This window comes from Jaculus jaculus, chromosome 17 (genome assembly GCF_020740685.1).
Source record: "Jaculus jaculus isolate mJacJac1 chromosome 17, mJacJac1.mat.Y.cur, whole genome shotgun sequence".
Lineage (NCBI taxonomy): Eukaryota > Metazoa > Chordata > Mammalia > Rodentia > Dipodidae > Jaculus > Jaculus jaculus.
This window is the reverse complement of record NC_059118.1, coordinates 3,113,208-3,141,098: the sequence shown is the minus strand read 5'-3', so window position 1 is coordinate 3,141,098 and position 27,891 is coordinate 3,113,208. Positions and strand designations below refer to the sequence as shown.

General features: G+C 46.9%; 1 protein-coding gene across 1 annotated transcript; it reads right to left on the bottom strand.

Annotated features, from left to right (window-relative positions):
* Positions 1-15,102: 15,102 nt before the first annotated feature.
* Positions 15,103-20,538, bottom strand: Lyzl4 (lysozyme like 4). Its single transcript, XM_004662115.2, has 4 exons — positions 20,400-20,538; positions 20,143-20,292; positions 17,632-17,710; positions 15,103-15,172 (listed from the first exon to the last, which is right to left on the bottom strand). Exons 1-4 carry the CDS (start codon positions 20,536-20,538, stop codon positions 15,103-15,105), a joined length of 438 nt encoding a protein of 145 aa, XP_004662172.2.
* Positions 20,539-27,891: the final 7,353 nt, after the last annotated feature.

Sequence of the window (27,891 nt, the reverse complement as noted above, 5' to 3'; positions counted from 1 at the left end):
TTCCCACCTACCTCCACTCAGCTGGTAGAGCATGTTAACCTGGGCTTCCTGCAGCCTAGTCTACCACACCCTTTCTGTGCTGGTTAGCATGGCAGCAGGTACCACATGCACATTCTATGCTCATGGTGCCAAACATTTTATACAGGTAATCTCAATTCCTACAATAACCAGATGCAAGACCATGGTTGTTTCTATTTCCTCATTTAACAATTGGGGAAACACAAGTGCAGAAGATGTCACAAATACACCTAAGCACACACCAACACGTTGAAAGACCTAGAAGAAATGGACGAATTCTTAGAAACATGAAACCAACCAAGACTGGATCAGGAAGAAATAGAAAATCTAGACAGGCCAACACATTCATGGAGATTGAATAAGAAAAAGTCTACTATTAAAGAAAGACCCAGACCTGGTGCTTTCATTCCTGAATTCTACCAAATATTTCAAAATACTAAGCCTTCCCAGCATCTTTTCAATTTTTCAGTTGTATCACTTATTTGTAGGTGTGTTCACGTGTGAATGTGTGTGAACATGTGCCACCAAGCATATGTGGAGATCAGGGGACGGCGTTTGGGGTGGTCCTTGCCTGCCCATCCATTTGAGGTGGGGTTCTCGGCGGGCTCTCCCTCTGCTGCTTTGCTGAACTCGCCGTGAGTTTCTGGGAGGCCCTCCTACCCCCACACCCTTCCTGCCAGTGCCACGCTGGGACTGCGAACCTCGCCGCCCTGCTGCCTGTGTGCCTGAGGGTCAAACTCAGGGCTGCAGCTTGACCACTGGATGCCTTATCCACCTGCCCAGTGTGCCGTCTAATCTGTTTTTCTCAGATATTTATTCATTTGTCTGTCTGTTTGTTTGTTTGTTTAAGAGATACAGAGAGGGAGAGAAAATGGATGTACTAGTGCCTCTAGCCACTGCAAACGAATTCCAGACGCATGCGCCACCTTGTGCATCTGGCTTACAATCAAACTCAGGTCCTTAGGCTTCATAGGCCGGCACCTTAATGGCTAAGCCATTTCTACAGCCCCTGATCTAATCTATTTAAGAAAGTTGTTCAGCCAGGCATGGTGGTGCATGCCTTTAATCCCAGCACTTGGGGGGCAGAGGTAGGAGAATTGCCATGAGTTTAAGGCCACCCTGATACTACATAGTGAATTCCAGGTCAGCCTGAGGTAAAATGAGACCCCACCTCAAAAAAAAAAAAAAAAGAAAAGAAAAGAAAAGAAAAGGAAAGAAGAAAGAAAGAAACTCAAAAACTGAATCTGGGGCTGAAGAGATGGCTTAGCAGTTAAGGTGCTATGGTGGTTTGAATCAGGTGTCCCCCGTAAACTTAAGTGTTCTGGATGCTAGGTTCCCAGCTGATGGAGATTTGGGAATTACCACCTCCTGGAGGCAGTGTCTTGTTGGGGACAAGCTTATGGGAATATAGCCAATGTCCCCTTGTCAGTGTTTGGCACACTGTCCTACTGCTATTGTCCACCTTATGTTGGCCAGAGGGTGATGTCCACCCTCTGCTCATGCCATTGTTTTCTCCTGTTATCATGGAGCTTCCCTTCAAGTCTGTAAGCCAAAATAAATCCTTTTTTCCCCAAAGCTGCTCTTAGTTGTGTGATTTCTGCCAGCAATATGAATCTGACTGTAACAGTAAAGTTGATACCAAGAGTGCCATTGCTGCTAGACACCTGACTGTGTGACTTTTGGCCTTTGGAGCTGATTTTCAAGAGGAATGTGAAAGGATTTGAAACCTTGACCTAAAAAGACACCTTGCAGCCGGGCATGGTGGCACACGCCTTTAATCCTAGCACTCAGGAGGCAGAGGTAGGAGGATCACAGAGAGTTCGAGGCCACCCTGAGACTCCATAGTGAATTCCAGGTCAGCCTGAGCTAGAGTGAGACCCTACCTCGAGAAAAAAAAAAAAAAAAAAAGACACCTTGCAGTGCTGTAAGTACAGCTTGATGGACTATTCTTGTCAGAGTTGAAAGACCTCAATGTAGTAAGAACTAAGTACTGTGAGGTTTGGCTTATGAAGGTGAGAAAGAACTTTGCCTGGACTGGGCTTGAAGCAGTTTGTGTGAGAGGCTTGCTGTTATTCCTGTGTCCTGAGAAGTTGTGCTGGTTTGCTTTGTGTAAAAAGAAACTGTTATGTGCAGAGGGATATGGCACAGAAAGAAATCTTTGGGCCCAAACTTCTGCCCATTCAGCTGCAATTGTATGAGAGAGTACAACCTTTGAGACTGGTCCAGCTGACCTGCACTCGGACAACAAAAAGAATGAAAGACTCTATTGAAGGGGACTGAGTACTGAAGGAGTATCTTATTCTTCAAAGTCTACTTTATTCCTCCTGGGCTAACAAATTGGCACCCTACCTGGTATTGTGGATAGAAAAAGTGCAGAAAAGACAGGGTCATTGAATTTGCAACATGGTCTTGTGTTTTGGAAATGGCCATGGGCAATGTGAAGTAGGTTTGCTGGATGCCTGCATGGAGCCCCGATGGAGCTATGAGGATGAACCATGGATTGCAGTAGAGACCCAGTGGAGATGCTGGGACCATGAGATGGCTGCTAAGGAAAGCTGCCAGCCCCAGATAATGTTTTCAGGACTGTGAGTGGCCTTGCTGGAGGGCTGGAATTGGAACTTCAGAGACTTGTTCCTGGTTAGAATTTTGGACTTGGAGGCTTGTCAGTGGCTAGAGTTGTTGGCCTTGAGGCTACAGAATTTGGTGTTTGCCCTGCTTAAATCATGTATTGCTTGACTATTTCTTTTTATGTCCAACGCCATCTTTTGTAGTGTGAATATTTATTCTGTACCATTATGGGTTTTGGGGGAACTTTTTTGGTGTTACGGCTCAATTAAAAGACCTTGGATTATGGGGATGTTTGACTCATTAGGATTGATGAAAAATATGGGAACTTTTAAAGTTGGACTAATGCATTGCATTTCACATCATGGATAGTTATCAGTTTATAGGGGCTGGGATAGAATGTGGTGGTTTGATTCAGGTGTCTCCCCATAAACTTAGGTGTTCTGAATCCTAGGTTCCCAGCTGATAGAGATTTGGAAATTAACACCTCCTGGAGGCAGTGTATTATTGGGGGCAAACTTATAGGTATTAAAGCCAGTGTCCCCTTGCCAGTGTTTGGCACACTCTCCTGTTGCTATTGTCCACCTTATGTTGGCCAGGGAGTGATGTCCACCCTCTGCTCATGCCATCATTATCCCCTGCCATCATGGAGTTTCCCCTTGAGTCTGTAAGCCAAAATAAATCCTTTTTGACCAAAGCTGCTCTTAGCCAGGTGATTTCTGCCAGCAATGTGAACCTGATTGCAACAGGTACTTGCCTGTGAAGCTTAAGAACTCATCTTCAAATCTCCAGGTCCCACATAGCCAGATGCACAGCAACACAAGCATGCAAAGTCATACGTGTGTACAAGGGGGCACATGTGTCTGGAGTTCATTCACAGCAGCTGAAAGGCCCTGGCATGCCCATTCTCTCTCTCTCTCTCTCTCTTTCTCCACCCCCCCCCCAAAAAAATAAAATAATAGGGCTGGAGAAGTGGCTTAGTATTTAAGACACTTGCCTGTGAAGCCTAAGGACTCAGGTTCAACTCCCCAGTACCCACATAAGGCAGATGGACAAGGTGCATCTGGAGCTTGTTTGCAGTGACTAGAGGCCCTGGAGCGCCCATTCTCTCTGTGCCTGTCTGTCTCTATCTTTTTCTGCATTCAAATAAATAAAAAATATTTTAAAAAATAAAATAACAAAAAAACCAAGTCTGGGCTGAGGAGATGGTTGAAAGTGCTTGTTGCTCGAGCACTAGGGTCCGTTGAACTGGAGACCACCAAGTTGGCTTCCTGGAACCCACATATAAAACTAGGTGTGGAGGGCATGGGGGCTTGCTGACCTGGTTGAGGAAGAAACCCTGTCTTAAGGAAATATGCAGATGAACGAGGACACTTGACTTTCTGCTCAAAGTGAGGACCTGAGTTTGGACCCCCAGTACCCACATAAGTTTCAGGCAGGATTGGCAGACCACCTGTAATCCCAGCATTTGCAAGGCAGAGACCATCTCCTTGTCTAGCTGGCTAGCTAGACTAGTCAAATTGGTGAGCACTGAGTTCAGGGGAGAAACCTTGCCTCAGTAACTCATGTGGAAACACACTGAGAAAGGCACTTTACATCGACCTCCAGTCTCTATATGCATGCGCACACACACATGCACGTACACCTGCACACACAAGTGTGACCACACACATGCAAATGCACATACACATACATATTCAAACAAATTAAAAAGTAGAGAGCTATTGAAGACCTCCACACATATGTACACACAAAAAACATGTACACACATACACATGAAATCCTTGATGTCATGAGCAATGCTGGAACTTTTCCATCTGTGAAGTTTTCTTTTTCCCTCTTTGTCTTAGATATGACAATACTGAGAACTGGGGCAAATCTCAATTTTGTCTCTGTGAGGTTTCACTCTACATCCATTCATTTAAAAGTTTCCCCATTCTGAGCTTAGCAGATCATGCCTTTGTCCCAGCACCCGGGATGCTGGAGTAGGAGGATCACCAGAAGTTGGAGGCCAGCTTGGGCTATAGAGTGAACTCAAGTGAGCCTGAGCTACAATGAGACCTTGCTTCAAATCCAGGAACACAAAATGGAGCTGGAGTGATCGCTTAGTGGTTAAGGCACTTGCCTGTGAAGCCTATGGTTCGATTCTCCAGTACCCACATAAACCAGATGCATTGGCTTGAGGCCCTGGTGTGCCCATTCTCTCCCTCCTCCCTCTCTCACTCTGTCTCAAATAAATAAATAAAATATTTTTTAAAAATCGCAAAAGGGGCTGGAGAGATGGCTTAGCAGTTAAGGCACTTTCCTGAAAAGCCAAAGGATCCTGGTTCAATTCTCCAAGACCCATGTAAGCCAGATGCACAAGGGGGCACATGCATCTGGAGTTCCTTTGCAGTGGCTGGAGGCCCCGACATGCCCATTCTCTCTCCCTCTCTCTCCCTCTCTCTCTCTCTCTCTCTCTTTCTCAAATAAATAAATAAATAATATTACAAAATTGCAAAAGTCTTTCCCTCAGAGGGGTAAACTAAAGCAGCATACTGCCTTGGAATATCATTTCCTCACAGCCTATGTAGAGTCCTCAGTACATTTGGCTTGACACTGACACATGTTTCTGACCTTTGAAAAAAGCCAGAAGAAAATAAAACCAACATTGAAATGCCACACCAGTAGGAACAAGAATTTACTGCTGAGAAAATAAACTGGGACACTCTTGAAAGAAAATCTATCTGAAATAGCAAAAAATGATACAAAATTAAAAGTACTTTAATGGCGTGGCTGCTGGGGAAGCCAAAGCCATCGCTGATTTCTTGTGGGGTTCCATGTCACTATGTGGAGATCACCCAGAGAATGTTAAATGTAGCAAAACTGACTGGGCCAATTATGTTCCAGAGAGGAAAAGGAATAACAATATAGATCCATATTTTTTAAAAAAAAACTGAAATAATGCAGACAACTTCATCTGAATCATGTACATGACTCACTGCATGTGAATCACAAACTGCGACAGGATGACACTCAGGATTTTATTGTGAAAGATTGTCACTAATAGCAAGAGCTAATGTTGATGTCTGGTTCCATGGCTCAGACTGCATAGAGCCTGATGTCAGATCCACTTCTCTCTACCCTAGGTCTACAGTTTCGGAAAGAAATTCTATAATGTCAAAATATAAATTAGCCCACAGACAATATAGAAACTGTGTGTGTATGCACATACACGCATGTAACAAAGATCATCTTCCCACAGATCATCACTTGCCATGCAGCCATCCTGCTCAAGACTACACATTAAGATTGCATGTTAAGAGTACATGTCAAAAGTACATGTCCAACTTTTATATCAAGATTACATATCAAGATTGAATATCAAGATTACATATTAAGAGTACATGCTAAGAGTGTATGTCAAGATTACATATCAAGAGTATATGTCAAGATTGCATGTCAAGAGTACATGTCAAACTTATATATCAAGATTACATATTAAGAGTATATGTCATACTGATATTTAATTGTCAAGAAAATCATGATTTAATATTATTAAGATATATGGCCTAGTAATTATGAGCTATTAGGCATATGCCACATATGATACATATCTTATTAAGTTCTTTTTAACATTTTAAAAAACTTTGATTCCATTTTAAATTCACCAGTACAAATTGTAGGTATTGATTATGTACATCATGATTTATTTATTTAAGACAGAGTAAGCATGGGCACACCAGGCTTCTTGCTGCTGCAGATAGCTCCAGAAAAATGTGCCACTTTGTATGTCTAGCTTTACATGGTTACTAGGGAATTGAACCCAAGCTGGCAGGCTTTGCAAGCAAATGCCTTTAACTGCTGACTCATCTCCCTAGCCCTCAATTGATTCTTACATAATTCCAGTCATCACATTAATTTCCAAATTTTTCTGTTAATTGCCCAGTTTATGCACATGGGGACACTCAGGTGACAACTTTCTGGGATTCTCACAGTTGCTCAGTCACAGAACTAGAACCCAGGTTCACTGGACCTCAGGGTCCTTAGTCTAAGTCACATCTCTAAATTGCCCCCATTTTAGCTTAAGGGAATATTTTTTTAATAAACACACATGTACCTGCACACACGCTAATGGGCACACACACACACACACACGCACGCGCACACACAGACTCTACCAGGAGCTATCATCAAGAAAAACAGCTGGGCATGGTGGCAGACACTTTTAATCCCAGCACTCAGGAGGCAGAGGTAGGAGGATAACCATGAGTTCAAGACCACCCTGAGACTACATGGCGAATTCCAGGTCAACATGGGCTAGAGTGAGACCCTACCTCAAAAGAAAAACAATAAAAAGAAAGGAAGAGAGAGAGAGGGAGAGAGAGGTTGGGAGAGAGGGAGGAAGGAAGGAAGGAAAGAAAGAAAAAGAAAGAAAGAAAGGAAAAGGAAACATATTAAGTCTTCAACGTGGATACAAAGTTCTGGGGGTGGAAGAAAGGCAACATTCGCAAGTCCTTGGGAGCTAAAGGCACTTAAAACAAAAACAATGAAAGATTCAAAATTTCTCAGAAAGTAGAGGGAAAAGACAATAGAGAATGGAGGGGAATGAATGAATGAGTGAATGAGTGAATGAAGGCAAATCTAAGATGTACAGTCAGAAGGAGAGACAAGAGAAACCAGAAACAAATGAAATGATCTTCAAAATAACCCAAGAGAACCCCCCAAAACTGAAGTGTGCAGATTTTCAAGTTGAAAAACATACATTGGAGGCAACAGACCCCTCCAGACAGGCACATTACGGTGAACTTTAAAATGCTTGGGTCAGTTCCACAAACTTCCAGGAAAAGAAGACAAGTCACATACAAAGAAATACACCAGACTGGCTTCAGACTAAGCAAGAATGATGCAATGTCGTCTGTCTGTTTGCTTATTTTGTGGTGTTGGGGGTTTGAACCCAGGGCTTGTGCCTGCCAAGCAAGTGTTCTCTGGGTGAGCCATACCCAAGGCCTTTTTTGTTTGTATTGTTTCACTTTTTAAAAATTATGTTTTATTTATTTATTTGAGAGAGAAAGGGGTAGAGAGTGAGAAAGAGAGAGAATGGGTGCACCAGGGCCTCCAGCTGCTGCAAACGAACTCCAAATGCATGTGGCCCCTGTGCACGTGGCTTATGTGTGTCCTGGAGAATCAAACCGGGGTCCTTAGACTTTGCAGGCAAGCGCCTTAACTGCTAAGCCATCTCTCCAGCCCTATTTCACTTTTTATTGAGACACAAGTCTCATTATCTAAGCCCAGACTGGCCTTAAACTTACTGTGTAGTCCAGCCTAGCTTTGAACTTGCAATCCTTCTATTTTACCCTTCCAAAGAGCAATCTATTTCCCTTGGTAGAAAGAAGCATTCATTTGCTTCAAACAGCACAAAATGACTACAAAAATCCCAAGAGAAATCCAATTTGATTAAGTTAATTTGTTATGAACTTATAGCAATGAAAATCATTCATTAGTACAGTTTGTTTTCTTTCATTTTTAACCTTTTCCATCAAGTTATATGAGCTCCTAATAGAAAGCGCGCAGCTGGGATTACAGGCATGCATCACCACTCCTGGATGCAAGGAAAATTGCTTTCTCATCTAAAATTCTGCACCCAGTCAAAACACCAATCAAATAGCAAGGTGAAATACAGACACTTCAGATATGAAATTCTCAAAACAAAACAAAAATTCAAGGGTCTCAGCATTCTTTCTCAGAAAACTTTTGGAGGGTTTTGGTCAAAGGAACCAAGAAGAGAGCATAAGCAAGGACTCTGACCCCAGGAGAGACAAAAGCGATGACAACCAGGGGTCCAGCAGGACAGTGTGAGCGAGGGAAGAACGGCGAGGAGTGAGAAGTCAGAGGGCACCAGAAGCAGGGCATGGTGGCACACGCCTTTAATGCCAGCACTCAGGAGGTTGAGATAGGAGGATCTCATGAGTTTGAAGCCAGCCTGGGGCTACAGAGTGAGTTCCAGGTCATCCTGAGCTAGAATGCGTCCTTGCCTTGAAAAACCTTTAAAGGCAACAAAAGGGAGATCTCTTTAAGAAGATGAAAGAAGAAAACCTAATATCGGGAATATCCTGTCAGGATAATTTGGTCCGTTGGTGGAAAGGTGGAAGTGGAATGAATGTTAAATACATGGGAAACTGTAATGGTCACTTTTCTTACTGTAACCAAATACCTGACAAGAAGACATTTGAGGGCTGGAGAGATTTCTCAGTGGTTAAAGTGCTTGCCTGCAGAGCCTAATGACCCATGTTCAATTCCCCAAATACCCACATAAAGCCAGATGTACAAGGTGCCACATGCATCTGGATTTCGTTTGCAGCAGCTGGAGGCCCTGACGTGCCCATTCTCTCTGTCCTCCTTCTGTCCATCTCTCTCTCTGCTTGCAATTAAGTGAATAAAAATATTTTTTTAAAAAAGAAGCCACTTGAGGAGGAAGGGATAATGGTGACTCATGACTTCAGGGGTACAGTCCATCCAGGCAGGGAAGGCGTGGCTACAGAAGTGGCTCCTGCTGTGGCAGCAAGGGCGTGATTATTCACACTTCAGCAGATCAGAGAGAGAAAGCAGAATTCTGGTGCTCAGCTGCCTCTTTTCCCCCTTTTTACTCTGTACTGGGGACCCCAGCCCTCTGGATTACGCTGCCCTCTTTCAAGGCCTTTCCTTATGCATTAATACTTTCTGGAAACACCCTCATGGACATGCTCGGAGATTTGCCTTATGAATGCATGTGCAACCATACCTAGTTCACGTGGTGCTGAAGTCTTAACCCAGGTGTGTATTAATCCAATTAGGTTGGCATATGCGCATATGATCAACAACAGCAGGAAAACACACCACCTAGTGACCAGAGCCTACAAGATAGCTCAGCTGTGAAGAGCATTTTTCTAGCAGTGATGAAGGCCAAATGTGGACAGAACCTGTGACGGTTTGAATGTAAACATTCCCCCATAGCCTCGGGACCCTGTGATCGTTAGACTGTAAATGTCACCCATTGCCTCAAGTGTTTGTGATTAAGCTTCCTACTTAGGCCTCTGCTGGTGGAGCCTGTGGGAAGTGGAGCCTTGCTGGAGGAGGTGTGTTGCTGGGAGTGGACCTTTGGGATGATGAGTCTAGCCCTACTGTGTGTTCAGAGCCCCTCTCCTGCCGTTCTCTCTCTGCTGCAGACATGATGAAGTAATCCAGCTTCCCCTCAAGCCTGTAAGCCTGAAATACAGCCTTTCCTCCCCTACACCTGCCTCTGCTCAGTGTTTTGTCCCAGAAATGAGAAGGTGACTACAACAGAACCCAAGTTGGAACTGGACTATTTTAGAAGGAAGGTGATGATAAGAGCAAAAGGTAGATGTGGCTCCGCCGTCCTCGGGTAAGACAACCTGACTTCAACACAGAGTAGAGAGAACAATCTTCAGAGAAATGGAGATAAAGAGTCAAATGTGTTGTTCCCCCAAAAGGAAAGAATGATGAACATATTATTTTTTGGTGAATGAGTTTATTGGGGTTATTTACAGAGCAGGCTGAGGGGCTACAGGAGCAATGGATGATGCAAAGGCAGCCTCACCAGGAGAAGTCTCATCCCATCCTGGATGACGACCTCCCATCACATGTGATTTGTTCTTTTACAATAAAATCGATTTTTCTCTATTAGGAGCTTATATAACTTGATGAAAAATTAATAATTAAAGGGTATAATTAAACTGTGCTAACTTAAATGTTTTTCACTGCAATAAGTACCTAACAAATTAACTTAATTAAACTGGGCCTCCTTTAGGGTTTGTACAGTTTTTTTTAAGTCTCTTTTCAAGCAAATCAACTTCCTTCCTACCAAGGGGGCAGGGGACTCTGGAGAGTTGGAAAGTCCAAATCGTAACCTCACCACCCAGCTGTGTAGGCTCACTTATTAAAATTCTCTGAATCTAGGTCTCCCCAGTTGGATGTGTGCATGCCAGGCACATCCCAGCCCCCATCCTCTCAGATCCACTGCCTCAGAGCACATTTCTTACCACCTCCAGAACTGCGTGCTGAGGAATGCTCTGTTGAAGTGTTAGCTCCACCTTCTGCCCAGCAGCATTTGACACCATTGGTCATTCCTTCTGAAAACCCCAAATTCCCTGTCTTTTTGGAAGCTGTTCATTCCTACTGCTACGCTCATTGCATGGGCCACATGGGTCACTCCTCCGCCACCTCCTGTTGGTGTCCCTTCTTCCTGATCAGCGTCAGCAGGACCCGGGCTTGGTTTCAGACCTCTGCTCTGTGGTCGTCCATTCTTGAAACCTGAACTATGTTTATGAATTCCATATATGTTTTTCTCTCCAACGGTCCTCTCAGACTCTGAGTCCACACACCTGTACTCCTCTCCTGGATGTCCTTAGGCACAGCAGAGAGCTTGGGTGCAGACTTCTCAGCCCTCACATTGCAGGCACACAGAACACACCTTGTCTCTGGGTCACACCACCTACTTGGTAATGGACACTGAGAATTTAAAGCGATATCAAGACATGACTCGGTGGGTTCCCGGGTCAAAATAGGAGTAGGAGTTGAGTTCAGTTGGGCTTGGGGAGCCAGGTGAGTGTGTCAAGAGGATGAGGGTGCACAGGTGACATCACACAGCATCATTATTGTAGCAGCTCTGGAATTCAAGCCAGGACCAGAGAGAAGTGACAATGGAGGGAGGTGCAAGTAACGGTGAGCTTGAAGCCTTAGAGGTCGGTGTTCTGAAGTTAGACCACTGCCCAGAGAACGCAGTCAAAAGATGACAAGTGACATCTCTAAAGTCTATGTGCTTAGGACGGAAATTTTGAAGGTGTTATTAGTAATGACCTTGGCATGGCCTTGGCAGTGGCGGCTGAAGTGAGGTAAAGGTAAGGTCTTCACAGATGATAATATTGAGGAACTAAGATGCCAAGAGATGGTGATTTGTCTTCCTGAATACTAAAGCCACCAAAGAAAACATGATTCCACAAGTATTAGAAAAACAGTGAGTCAGGAGCCAAAATCTTCAGGGAATGAGGGGCAAGGATGGGAGAACGGAGGAGGAGCCCTGGCTACAGAGAAGTGAGAGAGTTCACAGAAGGAGAGCTGGCAAGCAGGGGCTCCCTGGCACCCCCAGCAGCCCCAGATGTAAACAGGACTTGAGATTCAGAATCCAGACACTTCCTGAGGGAGAATGGGACACGCACTTTGTGCTCCGGTAACTTACGTGGCTCAGCTGCACTGCAGGATGTACATCGCACCAGGAAGAGATGGCTATGTACACACATGTGCACGTACACACACACACAGAGTATCAGTTATTTTCTCATTGCTGTGACCAAATGCCTGCCCAGGAGTACCTTAAGGAGAGAAAGGATTTGTGCTTGCTCACTCTTCCGGTGGTCCAGTCCATCTCGGTGGGAGAAGCATATGGAGGTAGCAGCAGGAGGCCCGATGGTTTATCCAAGACAGTGAGGAAGCAGAGGGGTGCATGCTGGGGCTCAGCTCACGTTTTACTTTGTATTCAGTCCAGGGCCCCCTGCTTACGGAATGGTGCCACCCACAGTAAGACTGGGCCTTCTCACATCAATTAATCTAATCTAGAAAACCCTTAACAGACATGCCATGAGATTTGTTTCCATGGCGACTCTAAATTTATTCAAGTTTATAATCGGAAATTAACCATCACAAATAGGTACATGCATGCATGTACCATCCCAGTGGCAGCTCTGAAGCACCAATTTTTAAAAATATTTTATTTATTTGAGTGAGAGAGAGAGAAAGACAAAGAATGGGCATGCCAGGGCTTCTAGCCACTGCAAATGAACAGCAGATGCATGTGCCATCTTGTGCATCTGGCTTATGTGGATACTTGGGAATTGAATCTGGGTCCTTAGGCTTTGTGGGTAAGCACCTTAACCACTAAGCTATCTCTCCAGCCCTGAGGGAGCAATTTTACTCATAAAGCCAAGATGGCTCTGGGAAGTAGGGAAAGAGTGCAAGAATCCAGAGATGCCATTGGATATTTTTTTATAATCATGGATAATGCTAATAAAAAAATTTAAAAAAGAATCCAGAGATGCCCACCATTCACCTCACTACTACCCACTCAGAGCATGAGTGTGTAGCCATCCCAGCCAGGGTTGTTTACTTTAGAGAGAAGGAAAACATGGTTCAAAGAGGGACGTGGTTGGCAGTAAGTGGCTGAGCCAGAACTGATCTCCATGTCTCTGACTACCAAACCCTGTGTTCTTCCCACCCTCCCCCTTCTCCTGCCTCCCAGAGATCAGACTTATCAGCAGAAACATTTAAAAATACATATGTCTGGGCCTATACCTGGAGACATGAATTCAATAGCTGTGGGACGTGGCCTGAGAATCAGCATTTTAACAGCCATCTCAGGGGATTTTCATCATGACAACAGTTTGGAAATTCTGCAGATTATCACCTGGACCTCTCTATGGATTTATTCTTTGCCACAGGGAGAGTCCCCTCAATTTTCCAGCCTTGGGACCAGGCACCATGATGATGGCCCATTGCCCTGCACTGGCTTCTGGACACCTCTTCAGTGTGATGTGTTTACTAAAAAGCTAAAGAGCTGACTTGCCAGTTAGCATCTGGAATGAGAAGTCAATGCCAAATCAGTTACAGGGTGTAGAGAGAGCAGCAATGGGACACAGGTTCTGTGGTCATACCACATCTGTAATTTACTAAAGCTAGGTCACTTAGCTTCTCCAAGACTGTTTTCCCATCTTTAATGTAGTTATGATTCATATATACCTTGTAAGCATTTGAAGGCTTGGAGATAACGCATGGAGATATTGTATGGAAAGATCCCACAAAATACTTATAAAGCCAGGATAACTACAGCACCTGCTGTTTTGCAAAAGAGGAGATAAGAACAAGACTCATTGACACCGAGATCTCCTAATCTAACTCTTGACCACAGTAAGCCCAGGTCAGCTATTGGCGTTTGCTGTAATGCCCATGACCAATGGGTCTGAGGCACCCAGCCAGGAGTTGATGTTGGGAAACCCGAGAGACACTGTTCTAATCAATATGCGGGCATTTGCTGTGTCCTTGAGGCTCACGCCTTTGTTGACACAAGTGGCTACTAAGGGACAATGAGCAGTGATGGAGGTAATGGGCTGGAAGGAGGCGGCAGCCCTCTGGATTTACACTTGAGATCATGGTGTTTCAATCAATGACAGGTTGTCATTTGGGTCAGGATCAAAGTTGGGTTGAGAGCAGGCATTGTGACTTTTGAGCTCATCCTCAGACAAGTGCAGAAGCTGAGCTCAGTTCTCAAGTTGCTCCCAAGATCTCCAAAGCCTTTATTGGCCCCCTTCCCCCCAATGTCACTGCTACCACCACCAGGAATTTTACTGTATGAGACATGTTGCACAGATGGGAGACACTAAATATATGTTTCAACAGAAGAAGGAAAGCTACACAGAAGCACTTGACGAAGCTGATCTGTCACTGTTGAACTTGAATGAAAGTTCTGCCCTAGAAATTCTACAATAGTGACTTCTTTCTGAAAATGGCCAAGATGCAAACAAAAGAGCAAGTTTATTTGCTGAATAGAAAACTAATAAAAATAAAAAATAAATAAATAACTTTTAAAAAATTTAAAAAAGAGCAGGCTTGCTTTTGGTCCTGCCTGTCTGGCTTTAAGGTGCTTCTGCTGTGTTCTGAATTTGCTTAATTCATTCTTAAACCCAGTAATAAGTGGGCTGGAAAGATGTCTTGGTGGTTAAGGCACTTACTTGCAAGCCTGACAGCCCAGGTTCAAATCCCCAGTACCCAAATACACAAAGTGGTACATGCATCTGGAGTTAATTTGCTGTGGTGTGAGGACCTGAAGCTCCCATTCTCTCTCTCTCTTTCTCTCTTACTCTCTCTTTGCAAATAATAATAAATTCAAAAATTAGTAAAGCAAAAAGAGTTCTATAAATATTTAGGTGTGTCCATACAATAGGATATGGTCATTGTCATTGTCAAGGCTCTTGGTTGCTCACCAGAACTAGATGGGAAGACCCTACTGCTGAAGACCCCACATGTTCTCACTGAGAAATCGAGGTGGGGCTGAGTCATCAGGGAGGGGGCAGCTGGGCCTATGGGACCCCCCACACCCAGAGGTGTGTCTCCCAGATCATTCTAAATCTAGTTGAGGTGAGAGTGAGTACAAACCATCACAGAATCCATGTTTACCCAGCCTCTCTTCCCCTCTTTGGCAATGCCTCTCATTTCCCACCAACTCCCTTCTTTGAGATTTAGTAATGACAAATCATGAAAGTGGGAAATAATGGAAGAAGCGACCACAACACGAAAGCATAGGCAGAGGCCTTGGGCCCAGCTCAGTCACTAGCATGATTTATTCTGCACCTCACATCTCTGGAGGAAATGGGCTTGTGTCCTTTCTGCCTGGAGCTGAAAGGCTCTGAAATGATGAGATTAAGCAAGGCAGCAAATGGAAAAGCATCTTCAGTCACAGTTTCCAGCTGGCAAGTGTTGCTGGCCCCTCAGTGGCTATAGCTTGCAGCCGTCCAGCCACCTATCCAGAGTGTCTGACAGCTGGCAGTGCCGGGACCAGGTGGGCCTGCAGGGGGGAGGCAGGAGACCTATCAAGAGAAGCTCGTGGTCAAAGCTTGGGTCCCCGGGGCTCCACAGCTCACCCCTGCCTGGCCCTGGAGCGTCTGAGTCTCATCTGGCTGCAGACACATTTCTTTAGGACTTCGTGCTTCTCAGTGCATACCATGGCATGAATGCTAGGCCTCCCTCCATCCTATGCCCACTCCATGCCCACCTCACACAGGAATGCTGGGGCTCCCTCCATCCAATGCCCACACCATCCCTACCTCACACAGGTATAATGGGGCTCCCTCCACCTTTGCCCCTGGGCCAGCCACTCCACTTGCTCCATCCCATTCCACCCCACCTCACTTTGCTGAGCTGAGCCTTCTCCCGGATGGCCCCAGCAGTGAACCCCCTGTTCTGGTTCCTATTCCAGTATCCAGACATGGGTCCCAATCCCTATCTACAGGCTGGGGTTGCACAGGCCAGTTTCAGGCCATGGGGAATCCTGTCCTGGGCACCCCATATCCTGGAAGATCTGTATGGATCCTCAGGGTGGGGGGCCCATAGTGGTGGAGAATGGGCTGTGGTCCCTGATGCCTTGTAGCTACAGAGCAACAGAAGAACACACACACACACACACACACACACACACACATACACACACACACACACACGTTCAGACACCCCAAGGCTCTTCATTGCCCTAGGACTGATGGTGTGGAAGGGATTCCTGGGACTCCGGAATTTGGAGTATTCTCTGCTTTCCTGTCTACCCTGCCCAGCTCAAACTGAGCCATGAAGATGTGTGGCTGCCTGTTAGCATTCTCGGAGCCCACTCCACGGGGAGCTTGTGTAACAAGGCAGCCTTAGTCAGCCTTGCCCAGCACATTGCTACGTAGTGCCGTACATCAAAGATGACTTCAGCTCATTAGTGTTCACCCCAGAGGCCAGACAAGCTTACAAATTAATAGGAAAATCCTGACCAGGTATGAATGGTGTTTCAAGCTGTCAGAAGATAAATAATATTAATAAATGATACCCACTGCGTGATGCAATCTATTCAGTTAGTAGTGAAAATGGATTAATAAACCAATGGTTCATTGAAGCCAATGACAAGTCATCCAAAAATACAAGGAACTGTAGCCTCTACTTCATTTTTTGCACCAAAACAAAATATTGCAGGAGTCAAAATTTTAAGCACAAAAATATAAAACCATAAAAATTCTGTCTTAAGGTGACAAAATTTTTTACCTAGGGCTTGTTTTGTGGAGGGAGCCCCAGCATTCCTGTGTGAGGTGGGCATGGAGTGGGTATAGGATAGAGACAGCCCCAGCTTTCCTGTGTGAGGTGGGCATGGAGTGGGTATAGGATAGAGACAGCCCCAGCTTTCCTGTGTCCTGGTATAGGGAAACCGTGGCCTAATTTCATCACAATCCTAGACATGAAAGATCCTTCTAAGAAGGGAATTTCACATAAATCCAAAATCCACAAAAGATGTGAAACTGTCTCATCTGGAATGAAACTAGCGTAAACATGGTCAAAAAAAGCTGAAAAGCCAACTCACGCGGGTACAATGGGCAAAGGTCTTATGGAGCTAACTTAGAAAGTATGCATTTTAAAAACTCAAATAAGGGCTGGAGAGATGGCTCAGCAGTTAAAGGTGCTTGCTTGTAAAGCCTGATTCCCCAATACCCACAAAAGCAGAGTGTATGTGTACAGTTCATCGGCAGTGGCAGGAGGCCCTGGTGTGGGTGCTCTCTCTTACTCCCCCTTGTCTAAAATAAATAAATGCATTGTTTTACCAAACAAGAAGAGAAACATCAACCTGTGGTTGGTGGTCTTGTAGTTGGATTTAGAATCATGTAGGACTCTGAGTGTCTGTGTCTGTGTCTGGGAGGGTGTCTCCACAGAGCTTTAACTGGGGAGGAAAGGCCCACCCTGAATGTGGCAGCACCATCCCGTGAAATGGGGTCCAGGCAATAAAGGGGGACATCAAACTGAGCACCAGCACTCATCGCTTCCCACTTCCTGATCTACAGAGGCGTGAGCAGGCTCCCTCGCCCTCCTGTTCCCACAACCTTCCTTGCGGCGGTGGTTTGGTTCAGGCGTCCCCCATAAGCTCATGTGTTCTGAATGCTAAGTCCCCAGCTAGTAGCAGTTTGGGAATTGGAGCCTCCTGGAGGTGATGCATTGTTGGGTACAGGCTTAATGATCTCCCCAACCCAAGTTTTTTGGGTTTGTGTGTGTGTGTGTGTGTGTGTGTGTGTTTTGAAGTAGGGTCTAGTTCTAGCCCAGGCTGACCTGGACTTCACTGTGAAGTTTCAGGCTGCCCTTGAACTCCAGGCAACCCTTCTATCGCTGCCTCCCAAGTTCTGGGATTAAAGGCTTGCACCACCACGCCTGGCTTAGCCCAAGGTGTTTTTAAAGCATGGTCACAACAAAGAGCAATAGCACACAGGCTGTGGGAAGACCTGCACTTACCATGCTCCCATCCCTTGTTTTCCTTGCACGATTTTCTTGGCACATTGAATGGTCGCCTTTAAATCTGGCTTTAGTAAAGCTGTGGAGGGAATGAAGCAGGATGACACCATGCGTTTGCATGACAGCCACAAGCGACTCACACCAGAGTCTCCCATGGAATCCCAGCGACAAATCTGTCCCTGGGTTTTTCTCAGGTGACTAGACAGTAGCAGGATGTAGTCACCTTTTTTACCAAATCTATTAATTTTTTTCTCATAATATTTTGTAATTTTCCCATAGATATATGCATATGTATATACATATATATATGCATACATACAGACACACATATATATGAGAGAGAGACTGTCCTACAAGAAACAGTGGAGGGCTGGGTTAAAAGTGATTGCTTGTAAAGCCTACCTACCCAAGTTAGATTCCCCAGTACCCATGTAAAACCATATATACAAAGTAGAGTTCATTTGCAGTCGCAAGAGGCCCTGAGGAGCCCATTTTCTCTCTCTCTTTGCAAATAAATGAAATTAAATTTTAAAAAAAGACCTGGAGAGATGGCTTAGAGGTTAAGAATCTTGCCTGTGAAGCTTAAGTATCCATGTTTAACTCTCCAGGCCCATGTAAGCCATACGCACAAGGTGGCACGTGCATCTGGAGTTCTATTTCAGGGACTGGATGTCCTGGCATGACAATTCTCTCTCTCTCTCTCCTTCACCTCCCCAACTCTCCCTCTGTCTCTCTTTAAAAGGTTACAATAAAAAGAAGCAGGGGGCAGTACCATGATAAACACAGTCTACAGGCCCCTGTCCTCACAGAGCTTGCTGTCTGCAAGGGAGTGCCATCATATGCCACCCGAGTGTGACAGACCCAGACCCAGAACAACGGGAGAGTGCAACTTCAGGAGGGAGCTTTCACCAGGATCTCTAGGCATGCTTGAAGGCTCAGGGGAAAGTTACTAACCCAAGTGACGTCAAGGAGTAGACAAGAAGGGATTGAGGTCTGTGTGCTCCTCCCTCCATAACCAAGACCCCCGTATGGGGCCGCTGGGGAGCCCTCCTTCTTGTTTACACCATCTTTGCTTCTTCCCCTGATCTTGTCTTTCTGTTTATTTGTGGTTTTGGAGGTAGGGTCTCACTCTATCCCAGGCTCACCTGGAATTCACTATGTCATCTCAGGCTGACCTCAAACTCACAGTGATCCTCCTACCTCTGCCTCCCACGTGCTGGGATTAAAGGTGTGCACCACCACGCCCAGCTCCCTGATCTTGTCTTAACAGCCACTGCACCAAACATTATTTCAGTGCCTCCAATTACTTACAAAACAGAACCCCACTCCCTTAGCATCATGCCTTTCCTTTCCACTGGGCAACCTCACTTCCCATTGCTTTACCCGCAATCCAGTCATTCAAGGGAGGTCAAGGGCCGAAAACAAAGGTGGGTGAGAAATACTCCAGGGCCACAGCTTCCAGGCTGGGTCTCTGGAGACAGAGTGGAGGGAATGTGGGAGGCTCTGAGCCTTCACGTACAGCCCCGGGAGCACTGCTGTGGGAGACTCAAGGTTGGCCCTCGGTTCCAGAGAGGAGAAAGACACCTCCTGGATTCAAGGGGAGGCAGAACCGTGGAGCAGGAGGGCCAGACGAAAGCCCCACTATGAACTGGGGACATGAGCTATCTTCAGCACCTCTTAGGGCGGCTGGAATGGTAACTCCATGAAGCTGGCATTTAGTGGGTGCCTAAAAATGTTCACAGAATGAGTGTCCCCTGGGCAGCTACCTCCTCTTGACCGTTATTTTAAATAATAATCATTATTTACCACTTAGTGTGGGGGCATGCATGCCATGGCACCCACGTGGAGATCAGAAGACAACCTCAGGGTATGTCCTCTTTCCAATTTCTTTTTTGAGACGGGGTCTCCCTTATTTTTGCTGCCACAAGCTTCTGGATTCACCCCCCCCCCCCCAGTGCCACAGGCACATTGGATGACAGATATGTCACTTTGCAGCTGGCTTTACATGTGTGCTGAGGATTTGAACCCAGACCTACAGGCTTGTAAGCAGGCATTTTTTAACCGCTGAACCATCACCTCAGCCCCAACCAGAAGTTCCAGAACCCTTAGGAAGGGTGGGTAAAGCTCCCTTCAGGATGTCTAGGTCCTGTCTTCTACCTGTGGTTATCCCGGCCTTTTACAGTGGTAACATTGGTCCCTAGGGGGAGATGTGGTGACTAGTTATGGGGGAGATCAGGCCAAGTGAGTGTTCTCTGCTCCCACTCTCAGCCTCGGTTGGGCTCTATGCTTCCGACATCGCAACACCTTCTGGTCCCACCTGGACTTGGTCTTATTACTCCCTCCTTCCCTCCCTCCCGAGCTAGCCACAGCCACAGCCTTCTCACTGCTCACCCTGGCAGGACAGCTCTCTACCCCCAGAGACCCACTTTATATACAGCTAAGCCCCACTCCTTCCTCCTGCTTCATGCAAACTGTAAGCCACAGACGATGTCTCAAAAGAAAGGGACCCACCGGAGCAGGACACACTGCACAGGTTCCTGCCATGGTCGCACCACTCACTATCACGGAACTGGAAGAGGCCAAAGCCAGTGTAGCCACCTTGTGAGTTCTCATAGACAGCCGAGGGATTGAACTTGCTTTCAAAATAAGCCAAGCACACCCCTATAAGGGGAAGCAGAAGTGTGGTGTGAGGTCAGCGGTAGGAGAGACCTAGGCAGGGGTGAAGGAAAAACAAGCAAGGAAAGAGGGGTGGAGAAGGGTCTACTCACAGTTTGCAAGGCTATAACCCTCAAAATAATCCAGACCTCCGTCATAGAGCCTCTTGGCCACTACGCAACGTGCCAGGATGTAAGCGCCACTCGGGGCCAGCAGACAGCCGATGAGCAAGAGTACCATGGGGGCCTGCATCGTCTCCAGGCTCCTGTGTCCCAGGACAGTTGGCACCAGATGAGGAATGGAGTCTCGGGCAGCTCCTGCCAAGGTCACGGGGACACTGGACCTCCCAGGGGAAAGAAGAGTGTGGGGAGAGGAGGGCATCAATGTGTTTAGAAGAACCAGAGTGTCACCCAGCCCACCCGTGACAGAAGAACTCCCTCCCCATCCTCAGCTTGTGCCTCTGAAAACCTGGAGCCCTTCACCCTGACCACCTACTCTCTAAGGACGTTTCACCTACAAAAGTTGGTGCAATAGGGAACAGCACTGCTGGTCTTCCAGAGCCCATGCCCCTCTCACCCTCCTGCATGCCACCGCCCTGGCCCAGACCACCACCACCTTGGACTAATTACAAGGCACCTAAGCTCACTCCCTCACTGTTTCCTCCTCTTTGTTGCTCCCAAAGCCCATTACCCACACTGCAGCTCAAACGACCCTTTAAAAAGCATCATGGAGCCGGGTGGGGTGGCGCGCACCTCTAATCCCAGCACTCTGGAGGCAGAGGTGGGAGGATCACCATGAGTTCGAGGCCACCCTGGGACTACATAGTGGATTCCAGGTCAGCCTGGACTAGATGAGACCCTGCCTTGAAAAATATATACATATATATATATATATACACACATCATCATGCTGGGAAGATGACTTTGCAGGTACAGTGCCTGTTGGGCAAGCATGAGGTTCTGAGTTCAGATCACCAGAGCCTCCACAATGTGCTGGGGCTGCCTATAATCCCAGCACTGGGGAGGTAGAGACATGGAGATCTCTGGGCCATGCTGGCTGGCTAAACTGGTGAGTTCTGGGTTAAGTGAGAGACCTTGTCTCAAAGATTAAAGTGTAGAGTGAGAGGTAGACACCTGCTGTAGACCTCTGGCACACACCTGTGCATGCATGCACACACACACAATCACATGCACACATATATCCCACACACACATATGAGCATGCATATCACACACACAAAATTTAATGTCACCACATGCACACACATATATGTATGTGTACCTACACACACATGCTCCACACCATATGGGCATGCACACAAACAAAAAAACAGCACCCCAGGAACACCCTTCTAGCCCTGCACACAGGAGGCTGAGGTAGGAGAATCACTGTGAGTTCAAGGCCAGCCTGGGCTACAAGTTAGACTGGGCCAGAGAGAGACTCTGCCTCAAAAAAGGAGAAAAGAAAACCACAATCGTCTCCTTGGATTCCCTTTGTACTTTCAGTGGGACCCCAGTTGCTGTGTCAGGGTGGCGGGCCCTCCCCGGTCTGACCCCTGATCATCTCCCCAGTCAGACTCCAAGGCCTCCAGGTTACCATCTTCCACTCCGCCACGGCCCCTTCCACGCCCCTCCTCCAGTGCGCTGCTCCCATTCTCACCACGGGTTCCTTCTGCCCGGAACGTGATTTCTCCAAGCACCCAAACTTGCTCTTAAGCTCAGGTGGGCTCATCCCCTCAAGGAAGATGCCCTGACCTCTGACCCTGCACAGAAGGCGACTCCGGCCGTCTTTGTGGCATGTCAGTAATTGCCTGGTCTGTTTGTTGGCTCACTTGGTTATTGTCTTTCCCCATACCAAGATGTAAAGCACTGGGGATGCAGAACTCTGCTCGTTCTGTTTCTAGACCCAAAACCCAGAGCCTGGCACACAGCTGGTTCTCAAAGACATTTTCTGTACATGTATGTGTGTGGTGTATGTTTTGTGTTTATGTAAGATCACATGTGTGCGTGGAATCAGATACACGTGTGTGCGTGTGGACTCCAGGTGCAACATCAGGTTTCTTTCTCAAGTACTCTCCATCTTTTTTTTTTGTTTCCTTTTGAGAGGAAGTCTCTCTCTCTCTCTCTCACTGCACCTCGAGCTCATGAAGTTGGCTAGACAAGCTACACAGTGAGGCTCGGGGCCCTCCTGTCTCCACCACTCTCCAGTGCTGGGATTCTAGACACATGCCACGACGCCTTGTATTTTTACATGGCTTCTGGGGATCTGAACCCAAGTCCTCGTGCTTACACAGCAAGCTTGCACATTACAGACTGAACGGCCTCCCCCAGCCCTCTGCCACTGGGTTTCTCCTGCCTGTCCCAGCGCTTGTCCACTGTATGCCCACCTACCAGCCTAACAGGACACCCAAAGGCTCACGGTGCTTTCCAGAGGACAGGGGAGAGCAGCAACGGTGGTAGCCTCCACATCAACCACACGACAAGTGCTCTCTCAGCTAGGTCCCCCAGGGTTTCTTAGCTAGCACCCCCTTAATAACGCATTTGCCTTCACCCAGGAGCTTCTAAACCATCAATCCTTCTCCATGGCCAACTCTTCTAGAATCTTTTCTATGACATCAGTTGCTATGAGCCACAGTATTCTGATTCCATCAAACCTGTGTCAGCTTTCTCCTGCTGCTGTTACAAGTGACTCGAAAGCTGACACATACAGACGTGTCACCTTACAGACCTGTATATCCGAGGCCCAGCAGGCTAAGACTGGTGTGTTGGCAGAGCCAGGCTCCCTTGTGGGAATAGTAAGGGAGAGTCTATTCCCTCACCCATCCAGGTGTCAACAAGATGCAGTTCCTTTCAAGTATTGCCTCACTGGCCGTCAGCTGAGCATCAGCCCAGCTGCTGGGGCTGCCTACGCTTGCAGTCTCTGCTCCCCTTCCTTGTCTGAGAGCCAGTGAGGCTGGGTCCAAACTCCCTCACACCATGACCCTCTCCAGCCTCTTCTATCTTCATTCCTGGACCCACTCCTTCTGCCTTCTCTTATATGATTTCATGGTCTCTTGTGATTTACCTAGCCTCTGGGTGGGTCTCTGTGTCTCATTTCCTTGACCTTAATATCTGAGAGGCTCTTTTGCTAATAACATATTCAAGGGTTCCCAGGGCTATGGCATGCACACCATTGGAAGGGCAGTATTCCACCAACCACAGCATTCTCCCATTGGTGGAGCAGGGGACACGCCTGTGTATATATTGCCATTCACAGGCTCATGGTCAAGGACAACTTCTCTCAGGTCCAGAGAAAACTCACTTGTGACATGAGCGCATAGCACTGGGTTATCGTTAAGATCCTTCTAGCTCTGAAAGAGAGTTATGATGATCCAAGGCAAACTTTCCTTTGAAAAACCACAGCAGTGCTTCCAGCTGGTTCAGTTAAGACTGGTAATTGCTCGATTGATTTATAAGGAGAAAGCGGAGGCTCATAATGAAAAGCTAAAACCAGCCATGAATACTGATGTGTAAATCCATTAATCCATACTTGCCCAGCAGTCTTTTCTTGGAAGTCACCAGCTGCCGTGCTATATAAGCCCACACTCTGCTCCAGTTGGAGTTTCTATAGCTTTGAAGTGTGGTGAGGACGTAAGAGCAGGGAAGCTGAGGGTCGGGAAGCAGCTCAGTTGGCAAAGCGCTGTCTCAATAAGCACAAGGACCCGCACTTGATTCCCAGTACCCGTGTCCAAATCTGGGAATGATGGCATGTACCTCCCAGTGCTGGGGAGACAGGGACATCCTTGAGGCTTGCTATCTAGCTAGTCTAGCCTAAGTGGAGAGCTTCAGACCAATGAGAAACCCAGTGTCAAGGGAGGTGCACGGCATACCTAAGGATGACACTGGGAGGTCGTCATCTGTCCTGTATGTGCGCGCGCACACACACACACACACACACACACACACACACACACACTCACACGCACACACACTCACACACACACACACACAAACATGCAAAAAAAAAGGCAAAACAATGAACAATGTCGCCTAAGCTTATTTTCAAGATGTTTCAAGTCATTCTACACCCCTTTCTTTAACAAAATACTTCTTTTTAAAAAATAAATTTTATTTGCTTATTTATTTGAGAGAGAGGGAAGAGGAGGCAGATAGAGAGAACAGGGCACTAGGGCCTTGAGCCACTGCAAATGCATGTGCCACCTTGTGCATCGGGCTTATGTGGGTACTGGGGAATCAAACCTGGGTCTTAGGCTTCACAGGCAAGCACCTTAACCACTAAGCCATCTCTGTAGCCCAAAATACTTCTTTAATAACTTGCATTTGTCAGGTATTTCCAAGTGCTGAACTTTGATTATAACCTTAAGCTGAAGCGACTGATTCATATGTGTCTGAGGTAGTTGGTCACCTGCCTCGAGCCTTATACCCACCTGAGTGGCAGCTCAGCACCAATGGGACATCTGACGGCCTTTACCGTCGCGGCTAAGTTAGCAAGGCCTCCCCAGCGCCACTCACACCACAGAGCACTGCGCAGCCACACGAACCTCTAAATAGCAGCGTGTGGTGCATGTGCACATGTGTGGGCATTTTCGTATATGTGGGAGCACATGTGTGGGTGCTCCAGACACACTGGAAGCAGAAGGAGGAGGAGAGGAGGGGAAAAGGAAGGAGAAGTGGAGTGAGGGATAGGAAGAGAATAAGGAGGGAAGGGAGAAAGAAAAGAAACAAAAGGGGAGAAGTCATCTTCCTTCCTCCTATCCTGCCCACTAGGGGCACTCTGTCACATCATTTCATATGGCATGATTTGGTCACAAAGAGAATAAAAAGAAAGGAGGAGTCACTGCCAGGGTTCTTGTAGGGAGAAGAGTCAAAACCTGTGGCCAAGGTATGGGGGTGCAAGCCTGTAATCTAGCACTTAGGTGATAGAGAGAGGAGGATCACAACTTCAAGGTCATCCTCAGGTACACCCTGGTCTACATGACACCCTGTCTCAAGACCAAAAAGGGGAGGGTGGAGAGATGGCTTAGTGGTTATGTGCTTGCCTGCAAAGCCAAAGGAACCAGGTTCAATACCCCAGGACCCATGTAAGCCAGATGCACAAGGGGATGCATGTATCTAGAGTTCATTTGCAGTGACTAGATGCCCTGGAACCCCCTATTCTCCCTCCCTCCTTCTCTCTCTCTCTCTCTCTCTCTCTCTCTCTCTCTCTCTCTATCTGTCTATCTATCTATCTCTATCTCTCTCTGCCTCTCATAAATAAATAAAAATATTTTTTTAAAAAAAGATTTGCAGCAAGATCCACCTCATCTCTCTCAGAACAAATTTGCAACTATCCCAAGGTAAAACATCCAACAAATGTCTCTCCATTGCCATTTCCCTGGCCCCTCAGATTCCAGCTTTCTCAGGAATACCAGTAGGCAGACAAGTCTGAGTGAGGAGCCCTGGTTATCTTCTGCTCCCTGGGCCTGGAAGGCATCCACCATTAGCTTCCTGGATGCCCAGGTCCTCCACACCACTAGGAGGCGGCACCAGCAAGTAGAACCCAAGTATGCATGAGGTGTTATCTACAGGATGCCATTTCAGCACAGCTTTGGCATTTTGTCCTGTTGTTAAATTATTTGTTGGCCCCAATTCAGCAGTGAGAGCAGCTTAGCTAGTTTAAGTCCCCCAGTCCTTTAATAGAAGCCAAAGACCCAGAATAGAGCCGACTGCTGAAGTCAGTGTCGTCTGCTCACGCAGGGCAGAGGCCCCTCAGCAGGCCCCTGCCCTTGGTGCTCCACGGACATCTCCAGAGCCTTCCCTAACAGATGGCTCTGCTGAGCCCACGTCCTCACACTCCACCATCTATAATTGCATTTGTATGTAGGCCGATATCATCTGTACCCTATCTGCAAAAATTGTCTAGAGACATGAAAAGGCACTGGTCAGCCCATCCCGCAGACACTGAGTGGAAGTTCCCCTCGGAAGCACTCCTGTTTACCTGTTTGCAAAGTCCTGTCTTGCCGTGCAGCCATCAATCAGAGCAATCCCATGCCGAAACCTTCACTAGAAACCGGCATCGCTCGCTTCCTCTCCCAGTGGCCCATCGGGTGTCCCATCGGGGCTGAGGGATGACAGATGATACGGTCAGTCCAGCATGTTCTTCACACATGAGCAAGACAGTGACGGGCTCAGGACCAGAATTTAGGGCTTCGAGTCCCAATAGGAAGGTTAGTATACAGTTGTGTACTAGCCCACTTAAACGTAGCCCAAACTATGCCCACTTAAAGCCGAGTCTGGTGATGTTTGATCATGGGAAGTGACCCTTTCATCTCAAAGAAGGTGGGACCTCCTCCTGACAGGTAAGTGTTGTCAAACTCAGTTCTGGCCAGAAAACTGGAAGGAGAGAACAGTTTTCTCCTCTTAAGAGAGACAGGAGACAGGAACAGTCCCTGTTGTAGGCCGCCTTGCTTCTTCCTCAAATTCAGCCGAGCAAGGCACAATGTCTGCAGTTGCTGATTTTTTTTGTTTGTTTGTTTCTTTTTTTGTTTTTTTTTTTTATAAGAAAACAACATTGGTACCAACTCAGAACTTGTTATGCCTGACCCCCGAGTCAATGTTAACAACCGCCCCCCTCCAAGTTCTGACACTCTGTTGCACGAATCTCCTTTGATCGTACATTGTCCCTTGCTACTGAAAGCATTCGTAGCTGACTCAGGGATGTATGTGATTCTGCCACACATTTCTTTTCACAGTCTGGACATTCTTAGCTGTGGTGTTGGTCCCCTAGCTTAAAAATCTTCAACTGGCATCAGGAGAAAGCAGCCCCACTTTTGTGTACTCATTAAGTGATTGTCTGAAGGAAAGCCTGTTCACAGCCTGAAGAAAGGACGTCATGGGGGGGGGAAGTGGAGGTGTTATCTTTTATTAGCACTCTTCTTGCTACTCATATGGGGACAATGCCTCCCTCGGCTACCCATGATGCATTGCAAAGATGGAGAAAGACGTCAGGCTGTGCAGAGAGAAATGCTGTGTGGGGAGAGCAGGCAGGGGACCTGTCACGACCTCCAAGTCCTGACATGTTGGGAGCAGAAATGCCATTCTGGTCCCTGAACATGTGTGAGTCCACCTCACAAAGGGGATGGGAACAGGCAGTCCAGCTCTCCTCGCTCCCAGCCCTGCAAGTCTAAAGACTGCAGAAGGCATCGATGTGGCCCTGAGGGGAAAGGCCACCACTCAGACCTGTGTGACCACCTGTTCTTTCTTGCTAGGTTGGGGGCAGGGAGGGACCTGGGACGTGAAACAAGACAATGTCATTGTTGTGACACCTCTGAAAAGGAGTCATGGGAATGGAGAGATGGCTCAGTGGGTAAAGTGTTTATTGTGCAAGCATGCTGATCTGAGTTCAGATCCCCCGCCCCCATGTAAACTTAAAGGAATGACAGCGCATACTTACAACCCCACTGCTGGGGCGGCAGAGATAGGAGAGCTCCCTGGAGCTCATTGGCTTGCTAGTCTAGCCAAATCAGGGAACCCTAAGTTCTATGAGAGACACTGTCTCAAAATGTAAGGTGCAGGGGCTGGAGAGATGGCTTAGTGGTTAAGCGCTTGCCTGTGAAGCCTAAGGACC

What these genes read in the sequence shown, in the direction of transcription:
- Lyzl4 (XM_004662115.2), bottom strand. Translation starts at nt 20,538, where the DNA reads ATGCAGGCCCCCATGGTACTCTTGCTCATCGGCTGTCTGCTGGCCCCG. An exon ending in GGGTTATAGCCTTGCAAACT is followed by an intron (nt 20,293 to 20,399) that starts GTGAGTAGACCC and finishes TTCCCCTTATAG; the next exon opens with GGGTGTGCTTGGCTTATTTT. An exon ending in AAACAAGGGATGGGAGCATG is followed by an intron (nt 15,173 to 17,631) that starts GTAAGTGCAGGT and finishes TCCCCCCTGCAG; the next exon opens with GCCCACCTGGTCCCGGCACT.